Below are 16123 nucleotides of genomic sequence, written 5' to 3' on the forward strand. Positions count from 1 at the left end.
GATGCATCAGCGGATAACCCTGTCTCCAAGGACAAGGGTGTTTTCTTCTGCGGTGGCTGCAGAGTGCTCATCTATGAAAGGGCCGCAGATTCGACATTCAGGACTGGATCCTGGTGACCACGGATGCCAGCCTGAGTGGCTGGGGAGCAGTCACACAAGGAAAAAATTTCCAGGGAGTGTGATCAAGTCTGGAGACTTCTCTCCACATAAATATACTGGAGCTAAGGGCAATTTACAAGGCTCTAAGCTTAGCAAGACCTCTGCTTCAAGGTCAGCCGGTATTGATCCAGTGGGACAACATCACGGCAGTCGCCCACGTAAACAGACAGGGCGGCACATGAAGCAGGAGGGAAATGGCAGAAACTGCAAGGATTCTTCGCTGGGCGAAAAATCATGTGATAACACTCTCAGCAGAGTTAATTCCGGGAGTGGAAAACTGGGAAGCAGACTTCCTCAGCAGGCATAACCTCCACCCGGGAGAGTGGGGACTTCAGCGGGAAGTCTTCCACATGATTGTAAACCGTTGGGAAAAACCAAAGGTGGACATGATGGCGTCCCGCCTGAACAAAAAACTAGACAGATATTGCGCCAGGTCAAGGGACCCTCAGGCAATAGCGGTGGACGCTCTGGTAACACTGGGGGTGTACCAGTCAGGGTATGTGTTCCCTCCTATGCATCTCATACCAAAAGTACTGAGAATCATAAGACGGAGATGAGTAAGAACGATACTCGTGGTTCCGGATGGGTCAAGAAGGACTTGGTACCCGGAACTTCAAGAGATGCTCACGGAAGAACCGTGGCCTCTACCTTTAAGAGAGGACCTGCTCCAGCAGGGGCCTTGTCTGTTCCAAGACTTACCGCGGCTGCGTTTGACGGCATCCCTACCCTGGTCGAAGCCAGGAAGGATGTAATCGCAAAACATTTTCACCGCATTGGGCGAAAATATGTTGCGTGGTGTGAGGCCAAGAAGGTCCCTACAGAGGAATTCCAACTGGGTCGTTTCCTACATTTCCTGAAAACAGGACTGTCTATGGGCCTAAAATTAGGGTCCATTAAGGTTCAAATTTCGACCCTGTCGAATTTCTTCCAGAAAGAACTGGCTTCAGTGCCTGAAGTTCAGACGTTTGTAAAAGGGGTACTGCATATACAGCCTCCTTTTGTGCCCCCAGTGGCACCTTGGGATCTCAATGTTGTTTTGAGTTTCCTAAAGTCACATTGGTTGGATCCACTCACCACTGTGGAATTAAAATATTTCACATGAAAGGTGAAGATTCTATTAGCCCTGGCTTCAGCCAGGCGTGTGTCAGAATGGGCGGCTTTATCATATAAAAGCCCTTACTTAATTTTTTATTCTGACAGGGCAGAATTGAGGACTCGTCCTCAATTTCTCCTTAAGGTGTTTTCTGTTTTTCACATGAACCAACCTATTGTGGTTCCTGCGGCTACTAGGGACTTGGAGGACTCCAAGTTACTTGACGTTGTCAGGGCCCTGAAAATATATGTTTCCAGGACGACTGGAGTCAGAAAATCTGACTCGCTGTTTAGCCTGTATGCACCCAACAAGATGGGTGTTCCTGCTTCTAAGCAGACGATTGCTCGCTGGATTTGTAGTACAATTCAGCTTGCACATTCTGTGGCAGGCTTGCCACAGCCAAAATCAGTAAAAGCCCATTCCACAAGGAAGTGGGCTCATCTTGGGCGGCTGCCCGAGGGGTCTCGGCTTTACAACTTTGCCGAGCTGCTACTTGGTCAGGGGCACACCCTGACTGAGGAGGACCTGGAGTTCTCTCATTCGGTGCTGCAGAGTCATCCGCACTCTCCCGCCCGTTTGGGAGCTTTGGTATAATCCCCATGGTCCTGACGGAGTCCCCAGCATCCACTTAGGACGTTAGAGAAAATAAGAATTTACTTACCGATAATTCTATTTCTCGTAGTCCGTAGTGGATGCTGGGCGCCCATCCCAAGTGCGGATTGTCTGCAATACTTGTACATAGTTATTGTTACAAAAATCGGGTTATTCTTGTTGTGAGCCATCTTTTCAGAGGCTCCTTCGTTGTTATCATACTGTTAACTGGGTTCAGATCACAGGTTGTACGGTGTGATTGGTGTGGCTGGTATGAGTCTTACCCGGGATTCAATATCCTTCCTTATTATGCACGCTCGTCCGGGCACAGTATCCTAACTGAGGCTTGGAGGAGGGTCATAGGGGGAGGAGCCAGTGCACACCACCTTATCCTAAAGCTTTTATTATTGTGCCCTGTCTCCTGCGGAGCCGCTAAACCCCATGGTCCTGACGGAGTCCCCAGCATCCACTTAGGACGTTAGAGAAAGATGATATCAACCTTTTAGGGATTTGAAATTTCCTCTCAGAATTAACCCACGGTTCTTCAAACAGGGTCTTTAGTTCCTTTGACACAGGGAAAGTGGCTGAGGATTTCTTTTTTACATTAAAATAAGATTCCTCAGTCTCCTGTTACCTTATCAGGGATATGCAAAACCTCTCTAATAGCTTCTATGTGAGCCTTTATTCCCTGTGACAGAGTAGCCTCCCCCACCTTTGCATCCACCTCCCCCTCCTCCATGTCTGACCCCTCATCAGAGTCAGACTGCAGGATATGGGCCAAAGGACGTTTTTGCAGACAAATGGCAGGAGATGCTGGTTTGGGTACTGAGTCTCCGTTCATAAACGAGAAATAGAATTATCGGTAAGTAAATTCTTATTTTTCCTCTTGAGGATAGAAAAAAATGGGAAAATCCACCGATAGTGGATGCATCAGTATCCAGGCTATCATGGAAAATTGTATTGCCTGTCCCTGGTGCAGAATCCCTAAAAGACACGACTGATCGTAGAATTGAGAATACACTCAAATCTTTGTATACTGCTGCTGGGATGGCACATAGACCCACTATAGCATGTGGGTGGATTACTAAGGCTATCGCAAAATGGTAGGGTAAAACTAATGGGATGGGTTAGGTACCTTGCCTAAGGGGGAGATTATTTTACTCCTGCAACATATACAGGACTCTGCAAATTTTATGCTGGAAGCCATAAAAGAAATAGGCTTGCTTAATGCACGCACCCCTGCTATGGCAGAGTCAGCATGCAGAGTCTTATGGCTACGCCAGTGGACTGCCGACGCGGACTCCAGGAAAGGCGTGGAAGGCCTACCCTTTATAGGAGAGGCCTTATTTGGAGATGAACTAGACAAGTGGATCTCCAAAGCTACTGCGGGTAAGTCCACGTATCTTCCATCTGAAGCTCCCCCAGCCAGGAAGGCTTACTCAGGACCTAATCTACAGTCCTTTCGGACTGCCAAGTTCAAGGGCAAAACCAGAGGTTCTTCTACAGCCACCAGAGGCGCTAGAAGTAAACCACGAAAACCAGCAACTGCAGGTTCACAGGAACAGAACTCAAGTTCTGCTTCCTCAAAGCCTTGCCTGGAGGATCAGCAGGTGGGAGCCTGACTAAAATTTTTCAGTCACATCTGGACAACCTCATGCCAGGATCCCTGGGTCATAGATCTTATTTCCCAGGTCTACAGACTGGAGTTTCAGGAGCTCCCACCTCACAGATTCTTCAAATCAGGCTTACTAGTTTCACAGGAAGCAAGTATAACCTTACAGGACGTCATTCAAAAACTGATACAGACCCAGGTCATTGTTCCAGTTCCACCTCATCAGCAAAACGGGGGATATTATTCCAACCTGTTTGTAGTACCGAAACCGGACGGTTTGGTAAGGCCGATTTTGAACCTCAAGTCGTTGAACCCGTACATACGAGTGTTCAAATTCAAGATGAAGTCTCTGAGAGCGGTGATCTCAGGTCTGAAGAATGGGGGAATTCCTAGTGTCTCTGGATATCAAGGATGCGTACCTTCACATTCCGATCTGGCCGCCTTATCAGGCTTTTCTACGGTTTGCACTGCAGGACTGCTACTACCAGTTCCAGGCCCTGCCATTTGGTCTCTCCACAGCACCGAGAGTGTTCACCAAGGTGATGGCAGAGATGACGTTTCTACTCCGTAAACAGGGTGTGAATAGAATTCCATACCTGGACGATCTTCTGATAAAGGCACCGTCCAGGAAGCGGTTGATGGACCGTATTCACCTCTCAACCACACTACTCCTGGATCACGGGTGGATTCTGAACTTACCAAAATCTCACCTGGAACCGACGCAGAGACTTTCCTTTCTGGGAATGATCCTGGACACGGAATCTCAGAGAGTGTTCCTTCCCTTGGAGAAGGCTATGGAAATCCAGTCGATGGTTCGGGCCGTCCTAAAGCCAACCCAGATCTCGGTGCATCTGTGCATTCGCCTTCTGGGGAAAATGGTGGCCTCTTACGAGGCGCTTCAGTACGGAAGATTTCATGCGAGGCCCTTCCAGCGGGTTCACTACGATATGCCGGCGGTCGGGCTCCCGGCGACCAGCTCCCTTACCGACAGTGTGGCGAGCGCAAATGAGCCCCTTGCGGACTGGAGTTTCAGGAGCTCCCACCTCACAGATTCTTCAAATCAGGGAGCTTTGGTACTTCCCCATGGTACTAAATGGATTCCCAGTATTCTCTAGGACACAAAAAATAGGATTTTAATTACCTACCGGTAAATCCTTTTCTCGTAATCCGTCGAGGATACTGGGCGCCCGCCCGGTGGTTCGTTTTTCCTGCACTGTTACTTGGTTAAGTATTCTGGTTTGTTCAGCCGTTGCTGTTCATGTTTCAGGTTTGGTTAGCATGGCTTTCCTTTTGTTCTGTGTGTGCTGGTTCGTAATCTCACCACTTTTATTATCCTCTCAAAGTATGTCTGTCTCCTCGGGCACAGTTTCCTAGACTGAGTCTGGTAGGAGGGGCATAGAGGGAGGAGCCAGCACATACTATCAAATTCTTAAAGTGTCCAAGGCTCCAAGTGGACCAGTCTATGCCCCCATGGTACTAAATGGATTCCCAGTATCCTCTACGGACTACAAGAAAAGGATTTACTGGTAGGTAATTAAAATCCCCTATTTTTACCAAAATTTTACCAAAGTGTATTTGCTCCGACACGGGTGAAAATACCTTAGATCAGGTCTATTGCAATGTTGAGGAGGCTTATAAAGTTATTGTGTGTCCTCATGTTGGTCAGTCATATCATTTGGCACGTTTTTTTTGCCCCGAAGTATATGCCCCTGGTTAAATGTTCAAAGGTGGAGAGTAGATCTGTTTGTGTATGGCCCCTGAGCACTGGCTAAATTACAGGATTGTTTTGATTCTGATGACTGGGAAATTTTTGTCTCACAATCTATGATGTAAACGTTGGTCTCCCTGCATTTTTTGTTCTGTCTTATTTTAACTGGTGTCTTAGCAATGTCACCATAACAAAGGTTGGTAAGCAGTTTCCAAATGGGAAGCTGTGGATGAACGGAGAGGTTCATTCTCTACTTCATGCCAAGAATCATGCATTTAGGGCAGGTTATCCTCTTGTGTACAAAGAGGCAAGATTACATTTTAAAAAAGGAATTATGAAATCTAAGATTGAATCACAGTTCAATAATAAGCATGACTCTAGAAGCATGTGGAAGGGAATTCATAGTCTGACTGATTATAAAAGTAAATCCCCCTCATTAGGTCCTCCTGACAGCTCCGTGGGGGTCATTCCGAGTTGTTCGCTCGTTATTTTTTTCTCGCAACGGAGCGATTAGTCGCTAATGCGCATGCGCAATGTCCGCAGTGCGACTGCGCCAAGTAAATTTGCTATGCAGTTAGGTATTTTACTCACGGCATTGAGGTTTTTTCATCGTTCTGGTGATCGTAATGTGATTGACAGGAAGTGGGTGTTTCTGGGCGGAAACTGGCCGTTTTATGGGTGTGTGTGAAAAAACGCTACCGTTTCTGGGAAAAACGCGGGAGTGGCTGGAGAAACGGAGGAGTGTCTGGGCGAACGCTGGGTGTGTTTGTGACGTCAAACCAGGAACGACAAGCACTGAACTGATCGCAGATGCCGAGTAAGTTTGGAACTACTCAGAAACTGCTAAGAAGTGTCTATTCGCAATTCTGCTAATCTTTCGTTCGCAATTTTGCTAAGCTAAGATTCACTCCCAGTAGGCGGCGGCTTAGCGTGTGCAAAGCTGCTAAAAGCAGCTTGCGAGCGAACAACTCGGAATGACCACCCTTGTTGGAAGAGTTGAGTAACTTCTATGATAGGTTTTAAAGGGGTAACCCTTTTATTGCAAGCAAACTACCTAATTTGGGTGAGAAACCCTTGCTAGTTCTCTCCGAGAGTGTGGTTAGAAATAGTCTATTAGGCGTCAGTGTTAGGAAATCGCCCGGTCCTGATGGGATTCCGGGGAAAGTGCTGAAGGTGTTTGCTAGTGAGTTGGCTCAGATTTTTACTTATATTTTTAATTTGTCCTTAGCAACGTGTACAGTCCCAGAATGTTTTAAGTCTACTACTGTCATTCCAGTTACCAAAAGTTTGAAAGTTACTAGTTTGAACGACTTTCATCCTATTGCTCTGGCCCCTCTTATAGTGAAGTGCTTTGAGAGGATTGTATTGGCGCACATAAAAAGTAAATTGCCTGTAGGGTTTGATAATCAGCAATTTGCCTACAAGCAAAACAGGTCGACGGAGGATACTTTATTATATGTGGTTCATTCCTCCCTTAGTCACTTAGAAGGGCCAAATACTTATGTCAGAGTACTTTTTGTTTATTTTAGGTCAGCCTTCAATACTATTCTCCCAATTACTTTGATATCTCAGTTACAAAATTTAGGATTGTCTGTGAAGTTATGTAACTGGATTTTAGATTTTTTTTAATTAACAGACCCCAAAAAGTTAAAATGGGTAAAGTCTTCTGTAATTAGAAGAGGTACCCCACAGGGGTGTGTCCGAAGTCCCTTTTTATTGTCTTTGTTTACCCATGGCTGTATTCCCCAGGGTAAAACTAATTCTATTATTAAATTTGCTGATGACACTACTGTTGTGGGGCTTCTCTTGGATGGTAATGAAAAGGCGTACCGTGACGAAGTTGAGATCTTAGTCAAATGGAGCAATAGCAATAACTTGGTTTTGAACCTGGAAAAAAAAAAAAAAGATATAAACATTGATGTCAGACTAGATCTCAGTTGGTACCATTAACTATTGATAACCCAGTGGTAGAACGAGTTAAAGATTTTAAACTCTTGGGCACTGTTATTTCAGATGACTTGACTTGGTCTGCTAACATTGCATTTACTGTGAAGAAAGCCCAGCAGCACCTATTTTTCCTCAGGAAATTGCACGCTGTGAACTTATCCAAGGCAAATTTGGTTAGGTTTTATTGCTGTGTTATTGAAAGCATGTTGACGTATTGTATTATAGATTGGTACGGCAATAGCACCAGGGGTGATCAGAAGCTCCTGGAGAGTGTTGTACGTACAGCTATGAGTATTATTGGCTGTGAGCTTCCTTCAATTGATGATATCTATATTGAAAACTGCCATTGCAAAGGACATAGCATTGTACATGATTGTTATCATCCTAACCATTGCATCTCCTCTCTCCTTCCATCTAGAAGACGCTTCAGGTGTATTAGAACTAGAACATCTTGTTTTAAGAACAACTTTCTTCCATCTGTTATCGTTAGTCTTAATTTGACTGTTGATTGTAACCTATATGTGGATGACCTGGATCTAAATTTCGTTGTGCTTTTTTAAAATAAAGACAATAAAAATATCGGCCTATCTAATTTGGCAAGCAGACTGTTCCTGACTCGGTGAAGGCTCATTCGACCAGGTCGGCTGGGACCTCTTAGGTGTCTCAGAGCATGTCGACCAAACAATTTTGCAAGGCAGCTACCTAGCCTATGTGCACACTTTTGCGAAAATCTTTAAGTTTGACACTTTCACAACTACAGGGGTGGTCTTCAGTATGCCGAATGTCGGGATCCCGGCGCACAGTAAACCGGCGCCGGAATCCCGACACCCGGCATACCAACAGATATTCTCCCTCATGGGGGTCCACGACCCCCCTGGAGGGAGAATAAATAGCGTAGCACGCCACCGTGCCTGCAGCATGGCGAGCGCAGCGAGCCCGCCAGGGGTTCCTTTGCGCTCGCCGCGCTGTTGGTATGCCGGCGGTCGGGCTCCCGGCGCCGGTATGCAGGTCGCCGGGAGCCCGGTCGCCGGCATACCATACTACACCCAACTACAGACACTAGTTTTGGGCGAAGTGTGCTGTGCGATGGTCCTCTGTGTCCCCCCATGGAGGAAATCCTTTTCTTTGCTGGTGGCCACTGGATGCGCCCCCACCCCCTCTCAGTTCCCTGTGCTGTCAGACTTTTAGCCATTTAGTACCCAGAACTCTTCCAGAGCAATCTATACCCCAGTGTCCGCCATGGAATCAGAGAAAAATGATTTATCCTGTTCTCATCGGTCGTGTAACAAAGGGGTATTATAGCAGCACGGATCATGCCTCTTTATGCACTTCCTGCTTCGCCTCATTACCGAGGCGAAGCAGGAAGCCGTACTGAGAAGATGTATTAACATCTTGTCTGCCGGAGTGGCAGAATAAAAACTGCTACCTCCAGATCACTGCCTGAGCACATAGTGCATCAGCTTAGTGCTGATGCACTGTCTCTCCCCTGTCCGGCTCCTCTGGGCACGTGCAGCGGCTGTGGTGTATGGGCAACAACGCCTGCTGCTGTCGAAATCGATAGTTGCAGGTGTCAGACCGGTGAGTGCAACTAGATAGCAGCACCGATAATGACAGGGGCACATATCGGCCCTGTCAATGAGCACACGCCGCCACAATAATACATAGGAAGAAGCGGTATCAGTGCACATAACGTGCGCTGATACCACTTCTCCCCCATTTATTTATTTATTACCAGTTATTTATATAGCGCACACACATTCCACAGCGCTTTAAAGAGAATATTTGGCCATTCACATCAGTCCCTGCCACAGTGGAGCTTACAATCTATATTCCCTACCACATGCACAGACATTCAAGCTATGGTTCATTTTGTCAGGAGCCATTAACCTACCAGTATATTTTGGGATTGTGGGAGGAAACTAGAGTACCCGGAGGAAACCCACGCAAGTACGGGGAGAATATACAAACTCCACACAGTTAGGGCCATGGTGGGAATTGCACCCCTGACCTCAGTGCTGTGAGGCAGTAATGCTAACCATTACACCATCCGTACTGCCCAATACATAAATGTAATGTTATATATTTATGTCAGTGGTCTCCTATTGTAACCTGGCACAATGTCAATGGAGACAAAAAAACAGACACCCTCCTGTATCTGATAAATAATATAACACGCTGAGCATGAGATTTGTGGGAGATCTCAGGGCACTATACTGCCATAGAGCTTCTGATTCTAAGGGTTCAGAGGTCACTAATTCTTCCAGATGTATTTATTAAGTTTTTCTATATAGCGCCAGCATGATCCATTGTGCTTTACAATTGGAACAACAGTGATAGAACAAATCTGTGTAATAATAACAGACAGACATAGAGGTAGGAGGGTCCTGCTCGCAAGCTTACAATCTATAGGGAAATACACACAGCTATGTTGCTGCGGGGGAGGCAGATGCGAAACTGAATAAAGACTAACTATGTGAGGTCATGTGTGGACTGTGCCGTGGAGATATAATTGGGTAGGATAGTTTGACGTTTATGTGGACGGTTCTGGAATCTGCTAAGCTTGCCAGAAGAGTTGAGTTTTCAAGGAACGCTTGAAGGTTTGGAGACTAGAGGAAAGTCTTATTGTGCATGGGAGGGCATTCCACAGAGTGGGTGTAATGTACTTGTTGCTAGGTAGGACACCTTCAACATCAAGGACAGAGATTAAATAAAAAAATGTAAATGTATTTTTGTTAAACCAGAGGTCCCAGGAAACATTGAGGGGAGATGTATCGAGACTTCAAAACAGTGGAGAATTGGACTGTTCTTCACAGTAGCAGATGGAAACTAGGACCCAATACAGCTCAATATGGAGGCGCAACCTCTGACCTGCAACTGCTGCACATGCGTAGCTACCCACGTTGGGTCTTCTCCTTTGTCCTGAGACATAACGGACTTTCCCCTGAGTGTCCCAGATAATGGAACTGATGTATACTATATTAGTGATCCCGCTGCCACCACTATGTATAAGCACTTACAGTGTATACTTACTACACTGGTGCACTGCAATGCCCAGCAACCCTACAAATGCTCCTGACTGCAACGGGACAATACTGTCAACCTGTACCTGCTATTAACCCAGAGTTTACCTCTTACTGTTTCTACCTGGTTTATAAAACTGGCTAAGTCATGTGCTATGTGGACTAACCTCCATTTACACACTGCTGCCACTTACCACCGCAGTGTCTGTCACTAAATGGAGAAGTTGCATATATCAATTAATAAGCTTCTAGCTGGCATTTGTCAAGTATATTCAATATGATTGGTCAATGGCTGTTGATGTGATAGCCGGGCAGCGCCAGGTCCATCAGTGATTTTAATGCACTGCACGCCAGGCCGTCTCATCACATAAGCAAGCAGTTTATTCACAGTTCAGACAGGGTTATCACGACAATAACATTTAATTTCTTGCTCTCCTCTCTCCAGCGTAATATTCATATGGGTTACATCAGGTTACATTTCTTTTAATTCGCTTCACTGGCAATAACAGCATTAACAATGATGGGACAGAATTACAGTTCAAACCAGCGCAGTCTCTGGGAATCAGTAGTGCGGCGTCCGCAAACTGAGATTAATTTTGGTGTGCTCTCCCCTATTCGCTGGGGGCTCTATCTAAACGGGATCTCTCATGGACACGTCACTGGGGGCCTTCCGCCACAAGTGGTTTCCTACCACTCACCCAGGTAGTCCTCTCCCGAAGACTCACACCTCCCGTCCTGCTTCTAGGATACCCCTGAAGGTGGGGATCCCCTTTGTTCCTGGTTCCGTCCACTGTACTCTGCATACTGTGGTTCTCACACTGCACTCTCTATCTCTCACTGAAGCAGAGGTTCATACATCTACCCCAAAGTCTTTTAGACAAGAAGACGTAATTACTGTACACTTTTCTAAACAACCTAAACTGAGGTTCCTTGGCAATCCTGAAATAAAACCCATGTAAGTTATTCATGTAGCGGTAGGAGAAGTTTGAGCATTTATTGACTCCACTAATTACGTTACACTGCTTTTTCCATGTAACAATGATTCACCAAATGTGTGATGCTGCCCTGTACTTTATACCTGCCATATACAAACATTAGTAATCATTATTCTAGCTCACAAATATACACTTCACACCAAAAACGTTTACAAATGTAAGTATATGAATAACATCTACTGAGGTCTTAATGTGTTCGTGCTTTACATGTTGTGCCGCATTTGTGGAAATATCGTGGATGATGATGATTTATATTGCCGTTTAAGAGGTGCCATATGAAAAGAAAGTAGTCCCAATTAATACAAACCCTTCAAACTGTGTCCCCTTTTTTTAACCAACTTGCCCCATCTCTTTTCCATATTGCGTCTTTTCGGCTTTTCAGTACACACCTTTATTGGTGACAGTATGGTTGGTATGATATTGTGTGTGTATGACGTGCTCTCCCAAGTGATAATACATACATACAGGCTTATAAGACATTAGCCTCTCTTGTGCATCTCTTGCCCATTCGCCATCTTATTGTGATTCCAGGCACAGAATGGGTGGATCCTGAAGATCCCACAGTTATTGCTGAGACGGAGCTGCTTGGAGCTGCAGCTTCTATTGAGGCAGCAGCTAAGAAACTGGAACAGCTCAGACCACGGGCCAAACCAAGGGTAAGAATGCAATTTGTGCACCGCATGTTGTCACCCTAAATTTACACACACACACACACACACACACACACTGTCATCTCACATCATCCTTAACCATGTTTTTAGAATGCTAAGGATGATTGTGAGTGACCTGCCCTCCTTTCCTGTACCAATGTCTCATTGTGTAAAAATGCTAACAAAACTGTCCATAATGTGAATGCCTGAGCCCCCATTCCTTGCTGTCTGCTCTCGATAAAGGTTCTGTTTGAGGCAGGATGTAGGGCTCAGTCATACTAACAATTCTGTTGATTAAGCATAACACATGCTAACTGAATACAGAATTAGAGGATGTCCTGATGGTGAGCTGCATTCACTCCATGTCCCATTCTGTCAGTGAAATCGGTCCAAGAACCCTCTCCTGCAGCCTCTGTCTGATATGTTTGATATATTAGGTTGTTAATTCATTCAACTATATATCAAACATATTTCTACAGTGTCCTGCGTGTGCTCCAGGGCTGTGCTGAGGAGTAGAGCAACAGCAGGATGTGTACCTCTCTCATTGTAATATGACTGACAAGTTAGGAAACAGTCCTTTTATATGACTCTTTGTTTTTAAGCAGGCAGACGAGACTCTGGACTTCGAGGAACAGATCTTAGAAGCAGCAAAGTCAATTGCAGCTGCCACAAGCGCGCTAGTGAAATCTGCCTCCGCAGCACAGAGAGAGCTGGTGGCACAAGGCAAGGTGAGAGGGGCAGTGGTAGTAATTCAACTGATCAGCTGGCAGCCCCCTGAAGTGGGGAGCTGAAATGAGCAAAATGTGAACCGTTTGGGCTCCCAAACTGCAATTTTTGCATTGCACCCAACATTGCAACCAACTCTGTAAAAATAAAATGTTTAAAAAACAAAGTTTTAAAAAAATGAAGTGATCGATCTTAGGAAAATAAAATCCTAATATTCCTTTAAGTATGGATGGTAGTAACATTTGGAGTGCTGGAAAAGGAATGAATGTGAAGACTTGTTACACTGAATGTCAACCTTGAAGCATGCATATAATAAATATTATGTAGCAGAAATACTTTCTTAAATGTGATCATGTCTTGTCCTCTCTCTACAGCCTCTCCTTCATGCCATGTAGTGTTTTCTTATGTGCATGTTGCATCTGCCAATATAACCTCATCAGTGATGTTTGGCAGCAACAGAATGACAATGAGATTTGATGAGGTGTGGAAATGGCTTCCACCCTGACCTTGTCATTAGTACTGCATGAGGCTGAAGTGGGTTAATCCCTTCTTGGTATTTGGTAACCCACAGCTTTATCCTTAGCTGGATAGTGTCCAGGGAAGGGCTACACGACCAAATACCAGGGAAATCCCTGGCTGGCCTTGACTGTGACAGTCTGCTCAGTGTTGGCACGAATATGAAATACTACCTTTAGTTGAAAGAGTTGTGGATTGCAATTAAAGGACTCTCTAAACAGGCTGGGATATATGGTGCTAAATGTCAGCTATAGTAGTTTGTGACACACTGCCGTCATTGTCCATGTCATCCATCTTCCATTTTGGTAATATCAAATGTGTGGGATTTCCCTTATACAGACTTTGGGTGCACAACAGACCGCTTTATATAGCAGAGTTACCTTACCACTTTATATATCTCAAGTTAAGCTTTCTACTATTTGATTTGCAGGGAAATTATACTCTCTAAGTAGCTTTAATTCTCTTTTGAATAGATTATTTATTGCTTGAGACACGTGCACTGTTTCTATGTTTTATATCAAAGGAGCAAACTTGTCTTACCAAAAATGTTTCATTATTGGAATAATTTATAATTATGTTTAGGTATCGCTTTTGTGGTGTCTCCTTTCTAACTCAAGTGTTCCTTCAGGTTGGAGCAATTGCAGCTAATGCAGCTGATGATGGCCAGTGGTCCCAGGGACTCATTTCTGCTGTAAGTAATGTTTTCATTTCCTCCGGCATAACGTTTAATTATAATCACCCTTTATAGGACCTGGTCGTGTAACATTGCCTCCCTTCCGTTTATATGCTTAACTAAGTTCCTAGAAATGTCATATTCATAAAACCTTTACCTAATACTACCACTTAACCAACCATGTTAGCTATCCTTTCTTTTTACCACCATTAACCAAGTATTACATTTGCCCACTAACCAAAATGCCATCCACTAAATTTAACATTGATACAACTACATGCCCACCATTAAGACCAGTCACCACCTTCCAGTGCTTGGCATCACAGCCAATGAGGAGAGTGGCCGTTTATTGCGGGCGTGTTGAGGCAAAGTCGGGTGCTGAAATCTCTGCCCTTGCCTGTCATGCAACATCCTATTTAGATTGTAAGCTTTGTGCTATGTAACATGAGCAACACAGGACACAAATCCTACACCCAGATTACATTCTAGCTAGTCTGAAGTCAATGAAATCCACCAACACTGCACTAGTTAGTTCATGGACTGCAGTCTTCTTACACTGCAGACATTTTTTTTTCTGTTTCTGGTCATTTGGCCACTTTTGAATTCTTTTAGGCCAGGATGGTGGCCGCGGCAACAAGCAACTTGTGCGAATCGGCCAACGCCTCAGTGCAGGGCCACGCCAGTGAGGAGAAACTCATCTCCTCTGCCAAGCAAGTAGCAGCCTCCACTGCCCAACTTCTGGTCGCCTGCAAGGTGAAAGCTGACCAAGACTCGGAAGCCATGAGAAGACTCCAGGTAGTGTGCTCAAATCTACATGGGATTAGGGTTATCAGTATCACATATAAAGTGGCCTACTGCCTGGCCTCAATGAATAGTAATTCTAACAGTGACCATAATTAGGTAAATGATGAAATAGAAAATACTTCTGGTGTAGCAGACAGCAAAGCTCACAATGGAATTGAGGAAGTCCATTCATTTCTTCATTTCATCTTTTTATGTTTTTGTTCTTGGTATTAAATTTGCTCAGGACTGTTTTTCTTTTACTTCCTGTACTGCCTTCCTTTCTGCTGCTGTTATCCTTTTCTCTCTTCACATTCTTTTTCTTTCCATACCTGACTACTTTCTCCTGCACAGGCTGCTGGCAATGCTGTGAAAAGAGCCTCGGATAACCTGGTGAGAGCAGCCCAGAAAGCTGCCTTCAGTAAAGCTGAGGATGATGATGTTGTTGTGAAGACGAAGTTTGTGGGTGGGATTGCACAGGTTAGTTTACAATGGGCTCAAAGCCCTACATGCTCTGAAGTCACAACTTACATCACAACTTATGAGGACAGAAGCAGAAACATGTACTGTTATGGTTTTCTGCCTGTTTATGGCTTTCGCTGTTGAAACCTTGCCACGGTTTCCAGGCTCAATGGCCTCTTCCTGGTATCCCTGAATCTCGTAATATTTGTGTTTGTAAATCTGTTCAAAGACTGAAACATATCACGTTACAATGTAGTAATGGATGGTCTTTTTCCATATAGATCATTGCAGCTCAGGAGGAAATGCTAAAGAAGGAGAGAGAGCTAGAAGAAGCCCGTAAGAAGCTAGCCCAAATCCGCCAACAACAGTATAAATTCCTACCATCCGCCCTGAGGGAGGAGGAGAGCTAATGATCCAGCCTGGCCTGATAACTGGAACCGGAGTCTGCTCTGCAGCAAGCAGGGACAAAACAAATGACTGTAGCTGGATCCGTCCCTCTGTAGCTCACTAGATTCTAAAACCACTATAAAACGGAGAGATGGAGTGTGATTTTTCATGCTGAAGACAAACAGTATTATTACCCAAGGTGGACATGCCCTATTATATAAATAAAGTATATATATAAAGATATACACAGCTACAGGGGTCTGAGAGACTGTGACTTGGGGAAAAGACCGTCCTGCAACAATATGTGTGCTTTTAGAGATTGTCTCCCTTTTCATGTAACCACTAATGTCGCGGGTGCCTGCAATGCAGAGCTAAACATTGAAGGGGTTAAATTACCTTTTTTTTTTCTAGTCTGTTGAAAGTTTTATTTGGTCACTGGAACAATTCTGTACCGTTAAATAATGTACACAAAACCTCTTGGAAAATAAAGGCACTTGTAATGAAGCGGTGATACAGTATTTACCTTGTCTTTGGTTCTCTCCCTTTCTCTGTTGGCCATCTCTCTGATATTAATCCTAGCCATACAGTATGCACTAGATAGCCTAGACCAGGCCTGGCCAACCTGTGGCTCTCCAGATGTTGTGAAACTACACATCCCAGCATGCCCTGCCACAGTTTTAGCCTTCCCTAATAGCAAAACTGTGGCAAAGCATGATGGGACTTGTAGTTTTACAGCAGCTGGAGAGCCACAGGTTGGCCAGGCCTGGCCTAGACCATGGAGCTTCAACCTGCGGCCCTCCAGCT

General features: G+C 44.9%; 1 protein-coding gene across 4 annotated transcripts in view; it reads left to right on the plus strand.

Moving 5' to 3' along the window:
* Positions 1 to 15823, plus strand: part of TLN2 (talin 2) — a 701648-nt gene extending 685825 nt beyond the window's left edge. For 3 of the 4 annotated variants that reach the window (XM_063926512.1, XM_063926511.1, XM_063926514.1), the window contains 6 exons: positions 11657 to 11781; positions 12378 to 12503; positions 13646 to 13708; positions 14303 to 14485; positions 14825 to 14950; positions 15214 to 15823. In XM_063926512.1, the coding sequence (XP_063782582.1) occupies positions 11657 to 11781; positions 12378 to 12503; positions 13646 to 13708; positions 14303 to 14485; positions 14825 to 14950; positions 15214 to 15342 (752 nt within the window). In that variant the 3' untranslated portion in view covers positions 15343 to 15823. The remainder of the gene's footprint in view (positions 1 to 11656; positions 11782 to 12377; positions 12504 to 13645; positions 13709 to 14302; positions 14486 to 14824; positions 14951 to 15213) is intronic. The other variant, XM_063926513.1, reaches the window with a different exon arrangement.
* Positions 15824 to 16123: the final 300 nt, after the last annotated feature.

The sequence above is a fragment of the Pseudophryne corroboree genome, chromosome 6 (genome assembly GCF_028390025.1).
Source record: "Pseudophryne corroboree isolate aPseCor3 chromosome 6, aPseCor3.hap2, whole genome shotgun sequence".
NCBI lineage: Eukaryota > Metazoa > Chordata > Amphibia > Anura > Myobatrachidae > Pseudophryne > Pseudophryne corroboree.